This window comes from Heloderma suspectum, chromosome 1, assembly GCF_057233095.1.
Source record: "Heloderma suspectum isolate Gila_16-S chromosome 1, 16-S_ref, whole genome shotgun sequence".
NCBI lineage: Eukaryota > Metazoa > Chordata > Lepidosauria > Squamata > Helodermatidae > Heloderma > Heloderma suspectum.
This window is the reverse complement of record NC_139458.1, coordinates 303,557,600-303,577,045: the sequence shown is the minus strand read 5'-3', so window position 1 is coordinate 303,577,045 and position 19,446 is coordinate 303,557,600. Positions and strand designations below refer to the sequence as shown.

At 48.0% G+C, this 19,446-nt stretch overlaps 1 protein-coding gene across 2 annotated transcripts in view; it reads left to right on the top strand.

Moving 5' to 3' along the window:
• Positions 1–3,007, top strand: part of UBE3D (ubiquitin protein ligase E3D) — a 101,669-nt gene extending 98,662 nt beyond the window's left edge. For both annotated transcript variants that reach the window (XM_084827015.1, XM_084827013.1), the window contains exon 10: positions 2,590–3,007. In XM_084827015.1, coding sequence (XP_084683141.1) covers positions 2,590–2,610 — 21 coding nt within the window. In that variant the 3' untranslated portion in view covers positions 2,611–3,007. The remainder of the gene's footprint in view (positions 1–2,589) is intronic.
• The last annotated feature ends 16,439 nt before the right edge of the window (positions 3,008–19,446 follow it).

Here is a 19,446-nt window from a genome sequence, read left to right as displayed (position 1 = left end):
CAGTGGCCGCAAGACTGGAAAAGGTCAGTTTACATCCCAATTCCAAAGAAGGGCACTGCCAAAGAGTGTTCAAACTACCGCACAATTGCACTCATTTCACATGCCAGCAAGGTGATGCTCAAAATCCTACAAGCTAGACTTCAGCAGTATGCGAACCGAGAACTACCGGAAGTACAAGCTGGGTTTCGAAGAGGCAGAGGAACTAGAGATCAAATCGCCAACATTCGCTGCATCATGGAGAAAGCAAGAGAATTCCAGAAAAACGTCTATTTCTGCTTCATTGACTACGCTAAAGCCTTTGAGTGTGTGGATCACAACAAACTGTGGCAAACTCTTAAAGTGATGGGAGTACCAGACCACCTTACCTGTCTCCTGAGAAACCTGTATGAGGGTCAAGAAGCAACAGTCAGAACCAGACATGGAACAACCGAGTGGTTCAAAATTGGGAAAGGAGTACGACAAGGCTGCATATTGTCACCCTGCTTATTTAACTTATATGCAGAGTACATCGTGAGAAATGCTGGGTTGGATGAATTAGAGGTCGGAATTAAGATTGCTGGGAGAATTATCAACAACCTCCGATATGCAGACGATACCACCCTAATGGCAGAAAGCGAAGAGGATCTCAAGAGCCTCTTGTTGAGGGTGAAAGAGGAGAGTGCAAAAGCTGGTTTGAAACTCAACATTAAAAAAACTAAGATCATGGCATCTGGCCCTATCACTTCCTGGCATAGAGAAGGGGACGAAATGGAAGCAGTGACAGATTTTACTTTCTTGGGCTCCAAGATCACCGCAGACGGTGACTATAGCCATGAAATTAAAAGACGCTTGCTCCTTGGGAGGAAAGCTATGGCAAACCTAGACAGCATAGTAAGAAGCAAAGACATCACCTTGCCGACAAAGGTTCGTCTAATCAAAGCTATGGTTTTCCTAGTAGTAATGTATGGCTGTGAGAGCTGGACTATAAGGAAGGCTGAGCGCCGAAGAATTGATGCTTTCGAACTGTGGTGCTGGAGAAGACTCTTACGAGTCCCCTGGACTGCAAGGATGTCAAATCAGTCAATCCTAAAGGAAATCAACCCTGAGTGCTCATTGGAAGGACAGATACTGAAGCTGAAGCTGAAATATTTGGCCACCTAATGCGAAGAGAAAACTCTCTGGAAAAGACCCTGATGCTGGGAAAGATTGAAGGCAAAAGGAGAAGGGGACGGCAGAGGATGAGATGGCTAGATAGCATCACCAATGCAATGAATATGAACTTGAGCATGCTCCGGGAGAGACTGCAGGACAGGAAGGCCTGGCGTGCTATGGTCCATGGGGTCACGAAGAGTCGGACACGACTGAACGACTGAACAACAAGAAGCTTCCAAATCCCGGGAAGTACTAGTTCCCCTCTACTCAGCACTGGTTAGGCCTCATCTGGAGTACTGTGTCCGGTTCTGGGCACCGTACTTTAAGAAGGATACAAACAAGCTGGAGAGGGTTCAGAGGAGGGCGACAAAGATGATCAGGGGACTGGAAACAAAGCCCTGTGAGGAGAGACTGAAAGAACTGGGCATGATTAGCCTTGAGAAGGGAAGACTGAGGGGAGATATGATAGCGCTCTTCAAGTACATGAAAGGTTGTCACAGAGAGGAAGGCCAGGATCTCTTCTCCATCATCCCAGAATGCAGGACACGGAATAATGAGCACTATCGTGAAATAGCCCAATTGAACGGGAGTAGCTATACCCCCTAGAGCACTGGAGCACTATTGCAAAATAGCACATTTGAATGGGAGTAGCTATACCTGCTGTTGCACTACTGTGGTTTTAGTGGGAGAGTAATATTTTTTTTTTCCGCAGGAATCAGGCATAGGTTGCGGAGGCAGGCACAGCACACACTGGCCAGAGAAAGCAAAGAGGGAGGAACAAGCAAAGAGTAGGAGGGAGGGAGTGGGTGGGAGGGAGGGAGGGAACACGCTCTTAGGTGATTACATGGATGAGACTGCACCCAGTAGCCACCAAAACAATTCATGGTAAACTGCCGTGTGACCTGCCGAGAGCTAGCTTTGGGATAATCTGGGTTTTCAAGCCCCGTGTCCCCCCAGGTGGAGCAGATTCAACTCCAGTAAAAATTGCAGCAAAGTGGAGCGTGAACTAAACCCGTCGCCGTGGAGATGCTCCCCAGGTTCTTCAAGGCTTATTAAGTTCCAAAGTGGAGTCTTTTCTAGCTCATAGCAAACTGTTCTTTATGCTTTACAGTGTAGTTTGCAAAGTGCATGGAATATACATTGCTACACAATTCAAGTCATTTGCATACAAAGTGAAAATGTCTATATTTTACTAGAAAATGTTATGTTGAACCCAGTGCATCTAATGGGCTGTATCTCTGAGCAGGATAGTCTAAACCGATTAAAGGAAGAAAAAAACCCTTTATTCAAGAAGATCGGTTTGGACCCATTTTTTCCCCTTGTAAGTGATAAGAAGAGTTGTCTGCACGGTTTGCTTGGCAATAGGTTTTGGAGAATAATTTGGTGGGTGGGTGTTTATTTTTTTAAAGCTTACAGTGCAGAGGCTAACTTTTTCATTACATTTTGTTTCTATTGCAGGTTGCATTTTTGAAGATGTGAAAAAACTGTGATGGGAAAATTCCTCTCAACTTAAATTCCTTTGAATAAAGAATGGTGGAAATTAAGACCTCAAGTCTTTCTAAAAAGTTATGCTGAACCAAAAAAGAAAATTGTATCTTTAACTTGCTGTTCGTTGATTTTGGAGTATTGAGACATTCAAAGAGGCAAGTTGCTCAAGCAGGGAGGCCAACTGTTGGAGAGCAGGAGTTCAGAGAGCAGCTTAATCTGGGACATCGGGAGACTGAGATCATTGTAAATAACACCTTGTTAATTCCCCAAAGAGAAGTCAGTTATCTCCTGCAGCAACTACAGCTTTGAAAAGAAGGAACTGATAGTAGCTACTTTGCCTTTTTGAGAAATAAAAAACGAGCAGCCAGGACTGGTCAGTGTCCAAGTGAAAAAATGACCTTCATATCTTCATGGTAAATTCTGAACCATGATCAGATACAAGAACCTAATACATTTTAGCTGTAGTTCTTACAACAGGTCTTGCAAAGCAACATTGGTTAAGGGCTGGTTCCCACATGCATGCATTGTACATCACTTGATTCCTCACCACTTGGTGATTAAGGGAGCAATCCAGTCAATATGAATGGTCGCCTCCAACCCCAGGGGCAACTGCCTATCCAGTGCAGGGTGGGAGGAGTGGTGAGGAGCGGATCTCCTCCTCGCTCCCCCTGCCCTGCTTTCACGGCTAGACAGCTGAAATCGGCTGTCTAGCCACAGGACCTTGGAGCGTGGGAAGCAGCAGCCAGATGACACATAGGATGTGTCATACTGGATTTCTGACTATCCCCGCCACCGGGAACGCCCCGTTTTCACCACTCCATGCTGCTCTTATGTGTCAGGAGCGCCCCAGCGGCCTCTTTCAGTCTACTCCAAAAGCTAACTCAAGACACAGACAAAAGGATTCTTTTCAAGGCTTTAATCCTTTTACAATTTAATGAGTCTTTCAGATGCTAATCACCAGCAACTAAGCAAGGAACAGCACTGGGGAAAAGATAGCAGAGTAGCCTATGCTCCAGGTTAGGCAGTTGGTCCCCATTTGAAGGAGAATCACGGGAAGATCCTGAACTTATGGGCTAGGAAGAGATCCTCCCTCTTTCCCTTGGGTCCTCGGGACACGACCGTTGCTTGCACGCCAAACAAGCGCTGCGCCTCCTTTCCACGCCCTCCAACTGTCGTCGCTCCCAGCGTCGATGTCGAGCATCCAGCAAGCCCCCCTCCAGCACTCTCTTGCTGCCAGGGTCACTATCTATCTCAGGAATGTAGGCAGGAGGAATCTCTGCCAGCTGCTGTGCCTGTGAGTAATGAGCGCGCTCCTCTCCCACAGATTGCTGTTCCTCCTCAGAATCAGAACTGCTCTGGGGTTCTATTGGCTCAGTTTCCACCCTGACATCATCCCTGCTCCCATGAGGCCCCCCCTCGTGCCCCTCCCCTGGGGCCCCAAGTTTGTGGGGGTACAGCTGGTGGAAGCGCCTCAGCAGCAACGGAGCATGCACATTTTCCGCGGGTTCCCAGGAGCCCTCATCTGGCCCGTACCCCTTCCAGTCCACCAGATATTGCAGGCGGCCGCGAGAAAGGCGGGAGTCCAGAATCTCCATGACCTCAAACTCCTCCCCCTCCTCCAGCACTGGTGGCGGGGGGGGAGTCGACCAAGCGATGAGGGTTGCCAGAAACCAGGGGGGAGAGCAAGGACCGATGAAAAACAGGATGGATCTTCATGGAGGTGGGGAGAGCCAGGCAAAAAAGAACAGGGCTTATTTGGGCCATAATCTGGAAAGGCCCCATGCGGCGAGGCGCGAGCTTCCTTGCGGACGAGTGAGAGGGGAGGTATTCGGTGGACAACCAAACCCAGTCCCCCAGTTGCAGAGATGGACCTGGCTGGCGCCGCCAGTCCGCAGAGGCCTTGTAGGCTGTCTTGGCTTGCTCGAGGGAGTCCCGTAAGAGGTGGTGTACTGCTTGCAACTCCTCTAAAAAGTCATGGGCCGCCGGCACCAAAGAGGGAGCTAGGGTGGACAGGAAAGACTTGGGGTGGTAACCAAAATTGGCAAAAAAATGGAGTTTGGCGGGTGGAAGCATGGCAGGCATTGTTATAAGCAAATTTTGCGAGAGGCAGTAAGAAAAACCAGTCATCTTGCTGGTAATTGACATAACAGCGCAAACATTGCTCCAGAGTCGCATTGGTGCGCTCGGTCTGACCGTCCGTCTGTGGATGGTGGGCGGAGGAAAGACAGAGCATCACATGGAGAAGCCCAAGTAGCTCCTTCCAGTAATGGGCAGTGAATCGGGCCCCCCTATCCGAAATGAGACCCTCGGGCCATCCGTGGAGCCGGAAAACATACGCCAAAAAAATAGGGATGTACGAAAGTCACTTACCTTTTCGCAGGGGTGCTTCGCGGTGGGGGGGAGGCGCTTTGCTTCTCCCCCCGAAGTTCAGGCGAGGGGGGGGAGCAGTCCCGCCTCGCCCGGCTGAAATTCAGGCCGGGGGGGGAGGCTTCCCGCCTCGCCTGGCCAAAATTCAGGCCGGGGAGAAGCGCCCTGTCTCCCCAGCCACGAAACAAACTCTAAAAAAAAAAAACAACCCGAGATAGGCTACGTAAAGATTTACGTAGCCTATCACGGCTAGATTTCCAAAGTCAGCCGTGATAGGCTACGTAATCCTACGTATTATGTAAGCCTATCACGTTGTTTGTTTGTTTTTTTACACTTTGTAGTGGCGGCGGTGGCAGCCGGTCAGAAGACCGGAAGACCGGCTGCCGCCCCCGCCCCCGACGAAAGGCTGACGAACTGCCGCCGGGACCCGCCACTGGGAGGGACATTCGCCAAAGGTAAGTCCCATCCCGGGGGGGCGGAGAATTTCACCACCGATTTCGGGGGGCCGAATGCGTTGGCGCTCGGCCCCCCGAAGATTCGAGGAGAAATTCTCCGCCATCCCTACAAAAAAAGCTCCGCCGTCTCCCTGGATGTGGGCCATCTTAGAAAACAAATCCACCACACCAAAATAGTGGTCTTACCGTGTGAGCGAGGCAAATCAGTGATGAAATCAAGGGAGAGTAGTTTCCAAGGTCCTGAGGGAGTAGGCAGGGGGTGAAGCAAGCCTGTGGGCTTGCCTGAGGGAGCCTTCGCCCGCTGGCAGGTTGGGCAAGAGGCGACATAGATCTTGATGTCCCAACACACACGAGGCCACCAAAAATCCCGCGTCACTCCGTGCAGGGTCTTGGTAAAGCCAAAATGCCCAGCAGTGGGGGAGTCGTGGCACTGATGGAGGACCCTCTCGAGGAGGGGTCTAGAAGGCACATAGACCTGGCCATAATGGTAAAGCAGGCCACCTCGCAAAGAGAAAGGGGTAGAGTGGGGGAGGCCAGAGACTAGCCCCAATTCCTCCACTTTTGTGCAGACAAAAGCATCCTGAGCCTATGCAGAGTGAAGGAGCTCCTCCCAAGAGTGAGGTACCATAGCTGCCGCCAGGCTCTGCGGGGGGAGAATCGGGGGGGGGATTTCCCTCACCCCCTGGTTGGAGGTCCGGCTTCTGAGAAAGAGCATCTGCTTGTAGGGTGTTGGAGGCCTTCACATGGCAAATCTTAAGGTGGAACCGAGGGGAAAAAAGCGACCACCTAATCTGCCGCTGGTTTAAGGCACGGGCTGTCTGAAGATGTTCCAGGTTGTGATGGTCAGTTCCAACTTCGACTGGGCGCTGTGCCCCCTCCAGAAGATGACGCCAGGTCTCCAAAGTGGACTTGATGGCCAACAGTTCCTTCTCCCAGATGGTATAATTCCTCTCAGACATGTTCAGCTTCCTGGAGTGGTAGGCACAGGGTTGCAACCCGCCGCCTGCCCGATCGGGCTGAAAAAGCACCGCCCCCACCGCAAAGTCAGAGGCATCAGTTTGCACTACAAAAGGCTTCCTCGGGTCAGGATGTAACAGGATTGGCTCAGAACTAAAAAGCTTCTTAAGTCCCTCGAAAGCCTGTTGGGCAGATGCCGTCCAATGAAAAGGAGATTTCCTGCCCTTAAGGAGGTCCGTGAGAGGAGATGTCAGCCGAGCAAAGCTGGGCAGGAACTTTCTGTAAAAATTAGCAAACCCCAGGAAACGTTGCAAGTCCTTCTTGGTGGATGGAGCCTGCCAGGAGTGGACAGCCTGGACATTTGCAGGATCCATCCTGATACCGTCAGCTGAGATAATGTAGCCAAGATAGTCCAAAGAGGTTAGGTCAAACGCACATTTCTCCAGCTTGGCATAAAGATGGCGCTTGCGGAGGGGCTGGAGGACGGCTGAGACATGGTGCTGATGGGCATGGGGGTCCTCAGAAAATATGAGTAAATCATCGAGATACACAATGAGGAAAGTGTCCAAATAGTCCTGGAAGATGGCATTCATAAAACATGAAAATGGGGGGGGGGGTGCGCAGGCGAGCCCAAACGGCATCCCCCTCCCGGATGCAAATCAGATTGTAGGTGCCGCGCAGGTCCAACTTTGTGAAAATCTTGGCTCGCCCCAGGCGCTCCAGCATCTCCGGTATGAGGGGGAGGGGGTACTTGTCGGGGATTGAGATCGAATTCAGTGCTCTGAAATCGTGCACTGGGCAGAGTTCGCCCGATTTCTTGGACACAAACATGGTAGGGGCGCAGGCGGGGGAGGAGGAGGGACGAATGAAGCCACGTCTGAGGTTTGTGTCCAAAAACTCCCGCAGAGCTCAAAGTTCCGGCTCCGACATCGAATACAACCAGCCAGTGGGGATGGTCGCCCCAGGAATGAGGTTAATGGCAAAGTCAAAAGGGCGGTGGGGGGGGGGAGCTGGTCGGCCTCATTTTTGTCGAAAACATCCCGAAAAGCCGCATACTTCTCTGGGAGGATCACGGTAGCTGAAACTGCCAGAAGCAGACAAGGAGTGGGAGGAAAGAGTTAAGGCCTGGGCTGGGACTGGCGCCTCAGTCGGGAGGCAATGCTCCCGGCAGTAGGGAGACGAGAACTCCACTTGCTGAAGCCCCCAAGAAATCTGAGGATTATGCTTAGAGAGCCAGGAAACACCCAGCACAATTGGGTATTGGGGAACCTTGGCCAAGTGACTGAATCTGCTCAATGTGGGACTGGGCATGGAGAGTGAGCGGAGCTGTAATCCGGGTCACCGCGCCCGAAGAAAGAGGACGCCCATCGATGGTCTCCACTGCCAAGGGGGAAGGAAGAGGCAGGGTAGGAATCTTGTGGAAGAGAGTGAATGTTTCATCCATGAATCCATGAAACTGGTCGTAGCCCCAGAGTCCACTAAAGCTAGGGCCTCCACCCCACCCCACTGGGAGGAGCTGAGGTGAACATGCAATAGCAGATGGGAGTGTGGGGGGTTGCAGAAGGCACCCACCTGGTGGGGAACCGACCCCCACACTGGAGACCCCCAACAGGCTTGGGGGGCAGCCTAGTCAGGCCTGGGGATGAGGAGGAGGAGGAGGAGGAGGAGGGGGAGGCAATGAGGCTGCGGGTCTAGCGCAGCAGGTTTTTGCAAAATGTCCCAACTTTCCACACGGAAAGCATCGGCGCTCCACGCGCCGCCGCTCCAGTTCCTCCGGCAGCAGCGGGGCTCGGGTAGCTCCCAGCTGCATCGGGGTCTCCTCTGCCTCCACCACAGGGGCGGGGGGTGGGGGAGGGGTCGGAAATCTGGGGGAATGGGAGGAGGGAAATCTTGGCCCCCGGCGCCCCGCCGGGTCTGCCGGCGCCCCTCCAGCCAACTATCTATCTGGAGGCAGGTCAGGATGAGGTCCTCCAAAGTAGGCAAGCTAGGCATGCACGCCAACTCATCCAAGATCTCATCGTTCAAATTGTCCAAAAACTGAGCTACCAGCACAGCATCGTTCCACTGTAAATCCTGCATCAGCAAGCGAAAAGTTGTCACGTAGCTGGAAACTGAGTCCTTGCCCTGCCTGAGGCGGCGAATCTCCCAAGAAGCCATCTGCGTGAGCAGGGGGTCACCGAAAAAACGGGCCATCACTGCCATGAAACCTTGATAGTCCCTGAGCAGGGGGTCATTAGCGAGAAGAAGTCCCAAAGCCCATTTAGCTGCCACGCCTGAAAGTAGGGATGGCAGAGAATTTTTCCACGAATCTCCGGAAGGCCGAATGCCAACGCATTCGGCCCCCCGAAATTGGTCGGGAAATTCTCTGCCAGCCCCCCGCCCCCCCCCCCGGGATGGGACTTACCATGGCCGAATGTCCCTCTCGGCGGCGGGTTCCGGCGGCGGTTCGGCAGTGGTTCGGCGGGGGCGGGGGCGGCGGCCAGTCTCCCGACTGGCTGCCGCCGCCGCTGCCATTGCAAAAAAAAAAAGTAAATTAAAAAACACACACACACACCCGTGATAGGCTATGTAACGATTTACGTACCCTATCATGGCTAGATTTCCAAAGTCAGCCGTGATAGGCTACGTAAATCGTCACGTAGCCTATCACGGGTGTGTGTGTTTTTTAATTTACTTTTTTTTTTTGCAATGGCAGTGGCGGCAGCCGGTCGGGAGACCGGCCGCCGCCCCTGCCCCCAACAAACCGCCGCCGAACCGCCGCCGGGACCCGCCGCCGAGAGGGACATTCAGCCATGGTAAGTCCCATCCCGGGGGGGGCGGGGGGCCAGCAGAGAATTTCCCCACCAATTTCGGGGGGCCAAATGCGTTGGAAAAAAACTTTGGGGGGAAAAAAAAAGTGCGTATGCAAATGGCAGTGGCCCATGGGCGCCGCCATTTGCTTTCCTTATTTTGGCACATCTAGTCTACGTAAACATTTATGTAGACTACGGCGAAAATAACCGAACGCTATTTGCGTTGCCCTTATTTTCGCCGTAGTCTACGTAAATCTTTACGTAGACTAGACGTGTCAAAATAAGGAACGCAAATGGCGGTCCCCATGAGAGCCGCCATTTGCGTAAGCGCTTTTTTTTTTCAAAGTCACCCGTGATAGGCTACGTGACGATTTACATAGCCTATCACGGCTGACTTTGGAAATCTAGCCGTGATAGGCTACGTAAATCGTTACATAGCCTATCACGGGTGTGTGTGTGTGTTTTACTTTTTTTTCGCGGCTGGGTAGATGGGGCACTCCTACCCGGCCTGAATTTTGCTGGCGAGGGATGGGGCGCCTCCCCCCCGGCCTGAATTTCGGCCGGGTGAGGCAGGGCGCCTCCCCCCCCTCGCCTGAACTTCAGGGGGAGAACCGAAGTGCCTCCCCCCCACCGCGAAGCAAGCTTCGAGAACAGGTAAGGGACTTTCATCCATCCCTACCTGAAAGTAGGTTAATGATGAAGCCCACACGAACCTGTTCTGTCAGGAAATCCTCAGGTCAAAGGTGCATGTACAGCTCCAATTGGGCCTGGAAAATCTGAAAAGTCCTTTCTCCCCAGAAAACTTCTCTGGCAGAGCCACCGGACACTTGCAGCGGGGGGGAACCGGAGGTGGGGGTTGAACCGCAGCTTGCAGACTCTATACGGCAGTCGTCAGTTGAGCCACTTGATCCCAAAGAGCCTGGTTCTCTTGCGCTAGAGCTTGCACCGCCGGGTCCATGGCAGCCTTCAGAGGCAGTAGGAGCAGAGAGAGAGAGAGAGAAAAAGAGAGGGAAAAAAGGGGGGAACGCAATGGCGTAGTGGCCGCCATTTGCGTTCGTTTTTTGTTGGTTTTTTTGCTGTAATAGGCTACGTAAATATTTACATAGCCTATCATGGCAAAATACAGGGACGCAAATGGCAGCAGCTACGGCAGCTGCCATTTGCATCCCTGCAGGCTGCCCAGCGGCCGGATGTCTGGCTGCAGGTGGCCCCGGCCGGCAGCTCCGCTAGGGATGTACGAATCCCTTACCTTGCTCCGCTGACGGGCATCCGCGGTGGGGGGGAGGCGCTCCGTCCCTCCCCCCAGAATCCTGCCTGGCTGGCTCCGCTCCACGGCCAAGCCGCGGAGCCACCGGCCAGCTCTGGCCACCCGCAGCCGGACATCCAGCCACTGGGCAGCCCTGCAGGGATGCAAATGGCGGCTGTCGTAGTCGCCGCCATTTGCGTCCCTGTATTGAGCCGTGATAGGCTATGTAAATATTTATGTAGCCTATCACGGCATGGGGGAAAAACCCCAGCGTACGCAAATGGCGGTAGCCGCCGCCATTTGCATACGCTGGGGTTCCCCCCCCCGCTGTGATAAGCTACATAAATACTTACGTAGCCTATCACGGCAGGGGGGAAAAAACCCAGCATACGCAAATGGCGGTAGCTGCCGCCATTTGCGTACGCTGGGTTCCCCCCCCGTCGTGATAGGCTACGTAAGTATTTACGTAGCCTATCATGGCTTGAAGAGGAGGAAGTGAATGGCGGCCGCAGGACGGCCTCCATTCGCAAAGCAGCGCGGATGGGAGCAGGGAAGTGCTCCGTTTTGCGCGCCTTTCGTGGGGTAGGGGTGGTAGGGACTTCGTCCTGAATGGAGGCCTTTCGTGGGGCGGGGGGCTGGGGCTTCGTTCTGTGACAGATTTCGGGGGGCCAAATGCACTGGCATTCGGCCTCACCGAGATCCGTCGCGGAATCCTCTGACATCCCTAGGCTCTGCGCAATCTCTGCGGAGCGGAGCTGGCCAGACAGAATTTCGGGGGGAGGGAGGGAGCGCTTCCCCCCCACCGTGAATGTCACCCTTTGTAAAGGTAAGTGACTTTCGTACATCCCTATTCATAAGTTACTTAACAAAGTGCCCAAGGCTACCCTTGTTTGAATCTGAATGCTCCCCCCTTTGGACAAAGAGCAACTGTGAAACCATGGCTTTCTTCACATGGAGCTTTTATCCTGCGATTGAGATTGCTCCTTCACAGAAGTTTGCGGGCTCTTTACATGACGCTGTGAACCTCCAAGGCATGTCCTGCACTAAATGCCCTTTTTTCCATTTTTAAATAGATTGCAGATAATGAACTATCAAACTATCCCGTTGTGTTCTGCTTGAGTTCCCTCCATGAAAAGAGGAAAAGTGGCAAGAAAAGGAGCGAGATCAATGAAAGATAATGGAAGACTCAGATTCGGGGAGAAGGAGGGGGAAGGGGGAAGTGGAAAAGGAAGTGGGTGAAAAAGGGAGTCGTCATGATCCTGCATTTAAAACGGAAGCAAAAAGCCTTGTTTTAAATGTAGGATTTTAGGCTGGTGTAGAGATGCCCCAAGTCCATAAAAATATATACTTTGAAATATACTTTGAAATATATTTTGAAATATACTTTGTGCTTTGAAAACAACGTATAATGTACTACAGAGCAATCCAGTGCCAGTACATCTGCTGAAGGCATGCAGATCCCTGGAGCACCACCATGTCAGGTGCCTTGCTGCCTGGATTCTTTGGCCTGGCTACGCACAGTGCACTATCAAGCTGAAACGCAGAACACAGAACAGAAAGGTCATGAAAGGGATGCCCAGTTCACTTATGTGAAAATGCCGGTGCGCTTAGAGCAGGGGTGGGTGACACACTGCCTGTGGGCCACATGCAGTCTCGGCTGTGCCCCCAAATAGTACAAAGTCAGCTTGAGTCCTATTTTTTGGTAGAACGGAAGGGTATAAATCAAATAAATAATTTTTTAAAATGGCTTCCAGACAGCCATTTTGACCTTTAGTGCTCCATAGTGTCGGGGAAATCGTGGTCCAAAAGACTGGAGGTCATACATGTTCGGAGGATTTGGTCAAGCACTTCATTCATGCATGAGGTTGCTGTCCTGAGAGAGGAACAACAACTCCAAAATGAGGGCACACATATATATACATATAAGAGGCGGCCTCAGAGCAGGGCGGTTCTGCCTTCAAGGTGGCCTCCGTGCAAGGGTTACACAGCCAATAGCAACATTTGGCGGCAACTTACAACCAATCATATTAAAACTCAGCAAAGGTTCTGCGCATGCTCAGTTATACCTTATGTGAGCATGATGATCTCATCATGACTCTTGGCTCATACGCAATGGCATCTGTTATCAGTGACCTGAGTACTTCAAGGCACTTCCTTGCATGAACACAATAGAATTGCGAATGTGCTTTGTCCATCTCCAGCTACTGGAGATAGTCTCTTCCTGCTTCTCCCACAGGGGCTTGTTCACTTGTGTGAAGTATTTCTATCCTGTCCCTCAGCCAAAAAGGTTTACAGAGCAGCTTACATATAATCAGTAAAACAAGGCAGTCCCTGCCCAGAGGCTGACAGTCTAATCTAATCTTTTGCTAACATGACCTGGAGAAATCTGCCAGGTGAAGCCTTCCAGGGCATGGAGGTAAGCCTTACCTCTTGCTGAAAACTATAGATCATCAAGCGGCTTTTAAGGGCACAGGAGCCAGTTGAGAAATTGGCAACCCCTTACCTTAGAGCAGGGACACACTGACTTTCTAGGCCCTTCTGGTCTTTTACTGCTTCCCCCACAAGACCTACTATGGAGCGTCAAAAGCTACTATGGAGCGCCAAACTAATTATGACCCTTCGGGTGCTCTGTTTCAGTTGCCATTTTGTTCTCTTGGTGCACAGCGGGGGAGTGCGGCCTACAATTTTGCAGTATGGGAGGAAAAATGGCCTTCAGACCTCCCAAAGTTGCCAGCCCCGACTTGGAGAAATAGAAGCAATGTGTATACACACACCTTTACCCAATGTACTTAGTAATTATTCCTGTTAATTCTATGTAAATAGTTAAGTACTGCAACATACATTATTAAATTAAGATGTCATTTTAATGTACAAAATTGCGTGCTGGCGCTTGGCAGATAATTCTGGAAACTTCTGGAAGTTTTACTTTATTTCAGCTCTGCACAAAGGCGAACATAAACAGCAATTCCATTGCACAGTCTGAGCAGGCTGTTTTCTCAGATTACCAGACTTGCCCTTTAATAGACTTTGATTTATGTGGTCCTAATAAGAGCGGAGCAGTCAAAGGCCTTTATTTGAGTGTTGAAAAGAAAACCGATATGGGACAATTTACAGCTTGTGCTTAGCTGCAAAGGGGGGGGGGGTTGTCTTTTGCCAAATGGCTGAGGAAATATACCTCAGGCTGATGAAAAGGCACTAAATTAGGAGAGCTTTAAAATGGCATCCTAAAGGAGAAATTTGAGCTTCTGTTGTAGCTCATTCTTACTAATTATTAAAATCCCATTTTGAAACTATGATTTACAAATGTAGCTTGACTGTTAGGAGTTCTGCTGTTCAATTTGCAAAGGAAAATGTCCATTCCCATCTTACGAATGGATCTGTAGCAGACCTGACATTTTGGCAGTTCTCTATTTACTAGCCAGACAAGTAGTGGGAAATCCCACTAATTTGCCATTATTCATGAAGCAGGCAGAAAGCTCAAAATAAATTCACCAGTTTTCTTGAAGGAAACAAATTATTGACCTTGTCCAAAAATTCTTAAGATGCTCCCAGGGTCTCTGAAAAGCAATTTGAAGTTTATTTGCAAAGATAGTAATTGCAATGGTATTTGTCTTGTTAATTTTTGTGTGTGTGATTATTACACACACACACACACACACACAGAGAGAGAGAGAACTCAATGAGTTTAAACCTTAAAATCCCTGTGTAAGGCTATAGAGGCAGTAGCATTCGCAAGGCTTTTCATAACTCTCTATAGAGGTTAACTCTCACTTTCCCCTAAGTTCTGACTTTTACCTTTGTGAAAAGAAAACCTGAAGGAGGAAAAATAATATTTTCAAGCTCTCCCACAACTTTTGTGGGTGCAAATATATCCAGGCTTGGCCATTCTTTATCCAAAGGTGCCTTTAAGAATGTATAACACTGAGAGACTTTCAGCTCAATTCAGATATTATATAGGCAGCAGAAGTCTTCTATACATTTGTTCCTACTCCATTGGGGAACCCACATACATCTAGGCGGTACACGCACCACTTTGGTTTAGCAGCAAGAGCGGTGCATGCAGGATCCTTTTTAAAAGTGAAAATCCAACTAATTGGCTGTTCAGAATGGGGTGTGGGAGACCAAATGAGCCACCTCCCGCCTTGCTTCCTCTTTCCTGCCAAACTAATGACCGATGGATTTCAGCTTTATAAAAAGGGCTCTACCTGTGTACTTGATCAGACTGCAGCATTTGTAGACACTTTTTTTTACATTGCTTTATTTATTATATTTTTATAAATTAAGAATATTTTTGAATTGCCCCTCCACTCAATGAGTGCTCAAGGTGCTGTACAATACAAATACAAAGATTAAAATACATAAAAATACAGAAACCTTAAATGTATTTTAAAATGGGATTAATGAGAAAAACAGAGTGGCATTAATTATTGAAAGCTCAGCTGGTGAAGACAATATTGTATTGTAGTGACTCAAGAAACCATAGTTGCTTAACTCTGCTTTGGTGTCTCTTAAAGAATCCTAAAGGCCAGTCTTTAGCAATTAAATATGTCTCCCTTACCAACTGTCAGTCATATCTGAACTAGTTGCTGTGTGGATTGCTTCTTCCCTTATGTACCAATCCAACCCTGAGATCATCTGAGGCCCTTCTCCTGGTGCCCCCACCATGTAATGCGCAGCAAGTAGCTGCTGGGAAGAGGGCCTTTTCAGTGGTGGCTCCCTGGTTATGGAATGCCCTCCCCAGAAAGGCTAACTTAGCACATCCATTGTGGTCTCATTGCATCAGTAAAGCTCTTTTTATTTTCTCAGGCTTTAAAAAGAATCCTTTTAGTAAAATAAGGTTTTTTAATGATATTGTCTGGAATTTTAAAGTTCTGTTTAAACGTCTTTTATGCAGTTGAGAATCCTGTTGTATTTCTTTATTCATTGTTGCTGAGTTTTTATGCTGTATTTTATATTTTGGTTTCATTTCTTCTGTTTGTATTTTATCGTTGTAAGTTGTCCAGGGGACCTTGTTCGGGCCACATTTAAATGCTGTAAATAAATAAAAATAAAAATGAAGTACCATGATCTATTTTAGTCATCACATGATAAAGAGTTTGGAACATGTGGCACGAGACAGGGCAGAATGTACCCAGAGCAGAATGTACTCAGCATGTTTAGCTTAGAGAAATTTCTATCAAGGAAAATTATGATACCACAATGCAGTTATTTAAAAGACTGACATAAAGAAGAGGATGATATGGAAGTCTTTACTTTAAAAAAATCAGTAAATAAAGAGCAAACGTTTATCAGGCCCTTCTAGGGCAAGTACGAAAAGCAGATTTTGGCTGCATGCTTGGAAGAATGATGGCGGTGGAGGAATGTGGCCTGGGAAGAGATGGGATTTCATACTTTTGTGCTACATATGTATCAGGCAGAGCAATCCTATGGCCCCTTGACAGTGTCTGAGGGGTCATAGGATGCTGCTGATATCCTCCTCCGAGGTCGGAGACAGAATTCCGATCTTGAAGGAGGAGATCTGATCATGGATCTTCCCCCTGCCAGGTGCCGCGGAAACTTTCACAGTGGCTGCCCTCCTGAGGTCAGTGTTGCGACCTCAGGAAGAGGACAGTGAGGAAGGAAAGGTGGAGGGTGGGGAAGGGAGAGGAGAGGAGAGGCCATGGATTTGCTGGAGCCACAAGTCTCTCAGCTTCAGTCCCCCCCACCCCGACAGCATGTCACAGCTAGACGAGTATGCAAGAATTCCTTCACAGGAGAACAAAGAGCGAAAAGGAGCCTCTGTCCTTTTAGCAACAATCTAGCAGGTGGCAATTGCACTTTAAGTGTGTGTGTGTGTGTAATACTGGAGACAAGACAGATGATAACTGAAAATCATTCCAATACTTCAATTATATTATATGATTTAAAATAAATCAATAAACAAACAAACCAAACTGCAGACAGTGCTGTAGATTCCTATAAAAATGGATATTTTTAGTCAGTCTATCGAACTGAACTATCTTTTTAAAAATATAGATATTCCTTGAATTTTAGCAAGACATTTAGGAGCTATCAAAAATGATTTCTGTACCTGCCTTCCTCTTCTTTAATGCAAACCATTTGCTCTGCTGCTACATCTACACATCTGTGTTACTATTTGCACCTTCTTATTGCAAGGTCCAATCCCTGTCCATACTTTCTATTGCAGTGGTGCTAACCCAAACTGTTCATTCCTGTATCAAAACTTTTTAGTTATCTAGAGAATAAATCTTGGAAAAACTAAGTATGTAAGATCCAAGAGAGAGGAAATGTTATTTGATTGAATGTTGAAGTAATATAACTAAATGGGCCAGAAAGAGAAACCTACACTGATGATAATTTCTTCCCCATTTGCTTCTCTCAGTTTGACAAATGTCACTGATTTTCATCACTTTTCCCAGGAGTCTCACTAAATCTCCATACTTCTGCAGGAGCAGGTGTATCCTTGCCAATACTGTGATTTTAATTATGGCTTTGCCTGTTCTTTCTGCCTGCATCTTGGTAGATGAGGAATATTTAACAGGAATTTTTTTTTTTCTTTTAAGAAATAAGAACAATTTGGCATACCAACCCCAATTCTGGGACCTGGCCTCAGCTCAGCTGATTATGCAGCAGCAGTAACTGACGTGAAGGAGAATGAGTGAGCTATGCATCAGCATCTAGTATCTTAGGGCAGCTACCAGGTTTCCTAACAGGGCCCACCATCACCCTGTCCCCTCCCCAACATCAAGTAGCTGTGAGAACCACCATTTAAACCAAATATGCAACTATAACCCTTTAAAGCCTCAGGCAGCTGATTTAGGGCATTATAAAAGGGCAGTAAATTGTTAGCTATTTAATTTATATAATAATGTATTAATTAATGAATTATTAATAATAAATTATTATTATTATTTTCTAAAGATGGATAGAGATGCTTGTGAGATTTTCTGCCCCATGTGCCAAAATAATTGGCTGACTTTGGGTACAATGCATCTTGTCTTAGATGGGCACCATTTGCTGCTCGACCTCATAGTTTGGCTTCCTCACGGAAAAAGTGTGTGTGTGGGGTGGGGAGAGGATATGCAGGACATACCTTCTCGGCAGAAAGACTTTGGAACCCTCTCCCAGGAAGAGCTTGTTTTGCACAGGTTTGACACCAACCTAAGGCACTTTTATTTCAGAGAGTTTTTAGGCTCCCAGGCCGAGGGGTCTCCTGGCTATTCTTTTGACTTATTCCGCTGCTAAGTTGTTGATTTTGTTTTGTTATTTGTTCAGTAGTTTGTTTCTTTTATGTATTGCACTTTTTGCCAGTTGTCATAGCCATCCTCTGGTGACTCAGGTACAAAAGGCAGGACATATATTAAATCAAGGGTGGGTAACCTCAGGCCTATGGGACAAATCCAGCCCTCTGGGGTTCCCCAGAAGATCACCGCCCTTTCCCTGGCCCTTTTCCCACTGTCAACTGTTGGGTGGTTTCTCTGCTTTCTCAGTTTTCCTCCCCATCTAAAAGGTTGAAAGGTTTCTCCTAGGGCTTAGTTACTGGCAATAAGAACTTTAAGCTAAAATACACTGGTATTTTTGGCTCCATACTTTTTGCCTGTGGCCCCTAAGAGCGTCTCTGATATTGAATGTATGTATGTACGTACTTCTATACCACCCAGTAGCTGAAGTTCTCTGGGCAGTTCACAAAAAAAAAAATGCATCCCTTAGGTTAAAAGAGGTTCTTCACTCCTGTACTGAATGAATGAATAAACAAATAGGGTAATATCTAGTGTTAGTCCTACATAGAGTAGATCCATTGAAATGAATGGGATTTAAGTTAGTTATGACTATCTTCAGTCTCATTCATTTCATTGGGTCTACTCTATGTAGGACTAACATTGGATAGTACCCAATGGTTGCAGTCCTATGCACATGCTTGACTCAGAGTAGCCCCATTTTAAAAAGTGGGGGTTACATATGAGTCAATATGCAGAGGATTGTGCTAATACATCGTGGAGCAGACAGCCATTCCCCCCACCCCTCTCTGTTCTACACCCGTGTTGTCAAATGGGCGACTCTACTTTGCAGTTCATATATAAACCCCCCAAATTTGGAAGACTGGTTTTACAGAAAGTCAACAAGAGTGAGCAAAATGTCTCAGCTGGTGTGCATGTGTAGTAACTTCTTTGCTTTGTTGCAGCCTTTTTGTGCTATTGGTTAGTGTTAAAACACTCATGTTCACAGATGGAGCCAATCTCATCCTGGAAGAGAAAACAGAGCTTCTTAAACATGAAATCTTTGCTGATGCTTACCCAGGTGGTGTCGATATACTAGAAACCTAGTTGATCCACCTAAATTGGTATTGCAACCCATTATTTAATTGTCACTACTATGTATTTTTTGTTTTTATTTCTTGGATAATTCATGAAAAGGAAACCTTTTGACCTGTGTAACACTCCTATAGTTGTAAAAGAGATATTTTGCTAACAAGTAAAGTGTTGTACTCTTAGTATTATCTTGCTAAGGAATAAATGTACACGGCACAATGTTCATTAATAATTTCATTTTACTGTGATGCATAAAGGAAGTATGCATGAAGCAATACGTGGGGATGCTTTATTATTAAAGTTACAACCGTTTGCATTGGCTGCCTACTATTTCCTCATTTTTCTTTTCATTTTTTTTAAGGAAAAAAATTCTGCAGAATAACTTCCCTTCGCTATTCTCCGCATTTGTTCTCTGCAAGCTGTATCAGAAACTCTATCCCCAAATGCATTAAAGAAGTTAAAGCTGTTTGGCAAGGGCTTTCAGACTAGAGGAAAAATGATCCCTGTCAAATGAAAACTGATTTGGCATCATTAAATATGGGTATGATGGTTCACATTGTACAGCCAGTCAGCCAGTCAGATACATTCAGGTGTGCTTGTTTCACTCAGGGAGCTGTTACCTGCCAGAAACATCCCTGGACTCTCATCTGTAAACACTTCTCTATTGTCAAATTATATCCAACACGCTCCATTACAACTTC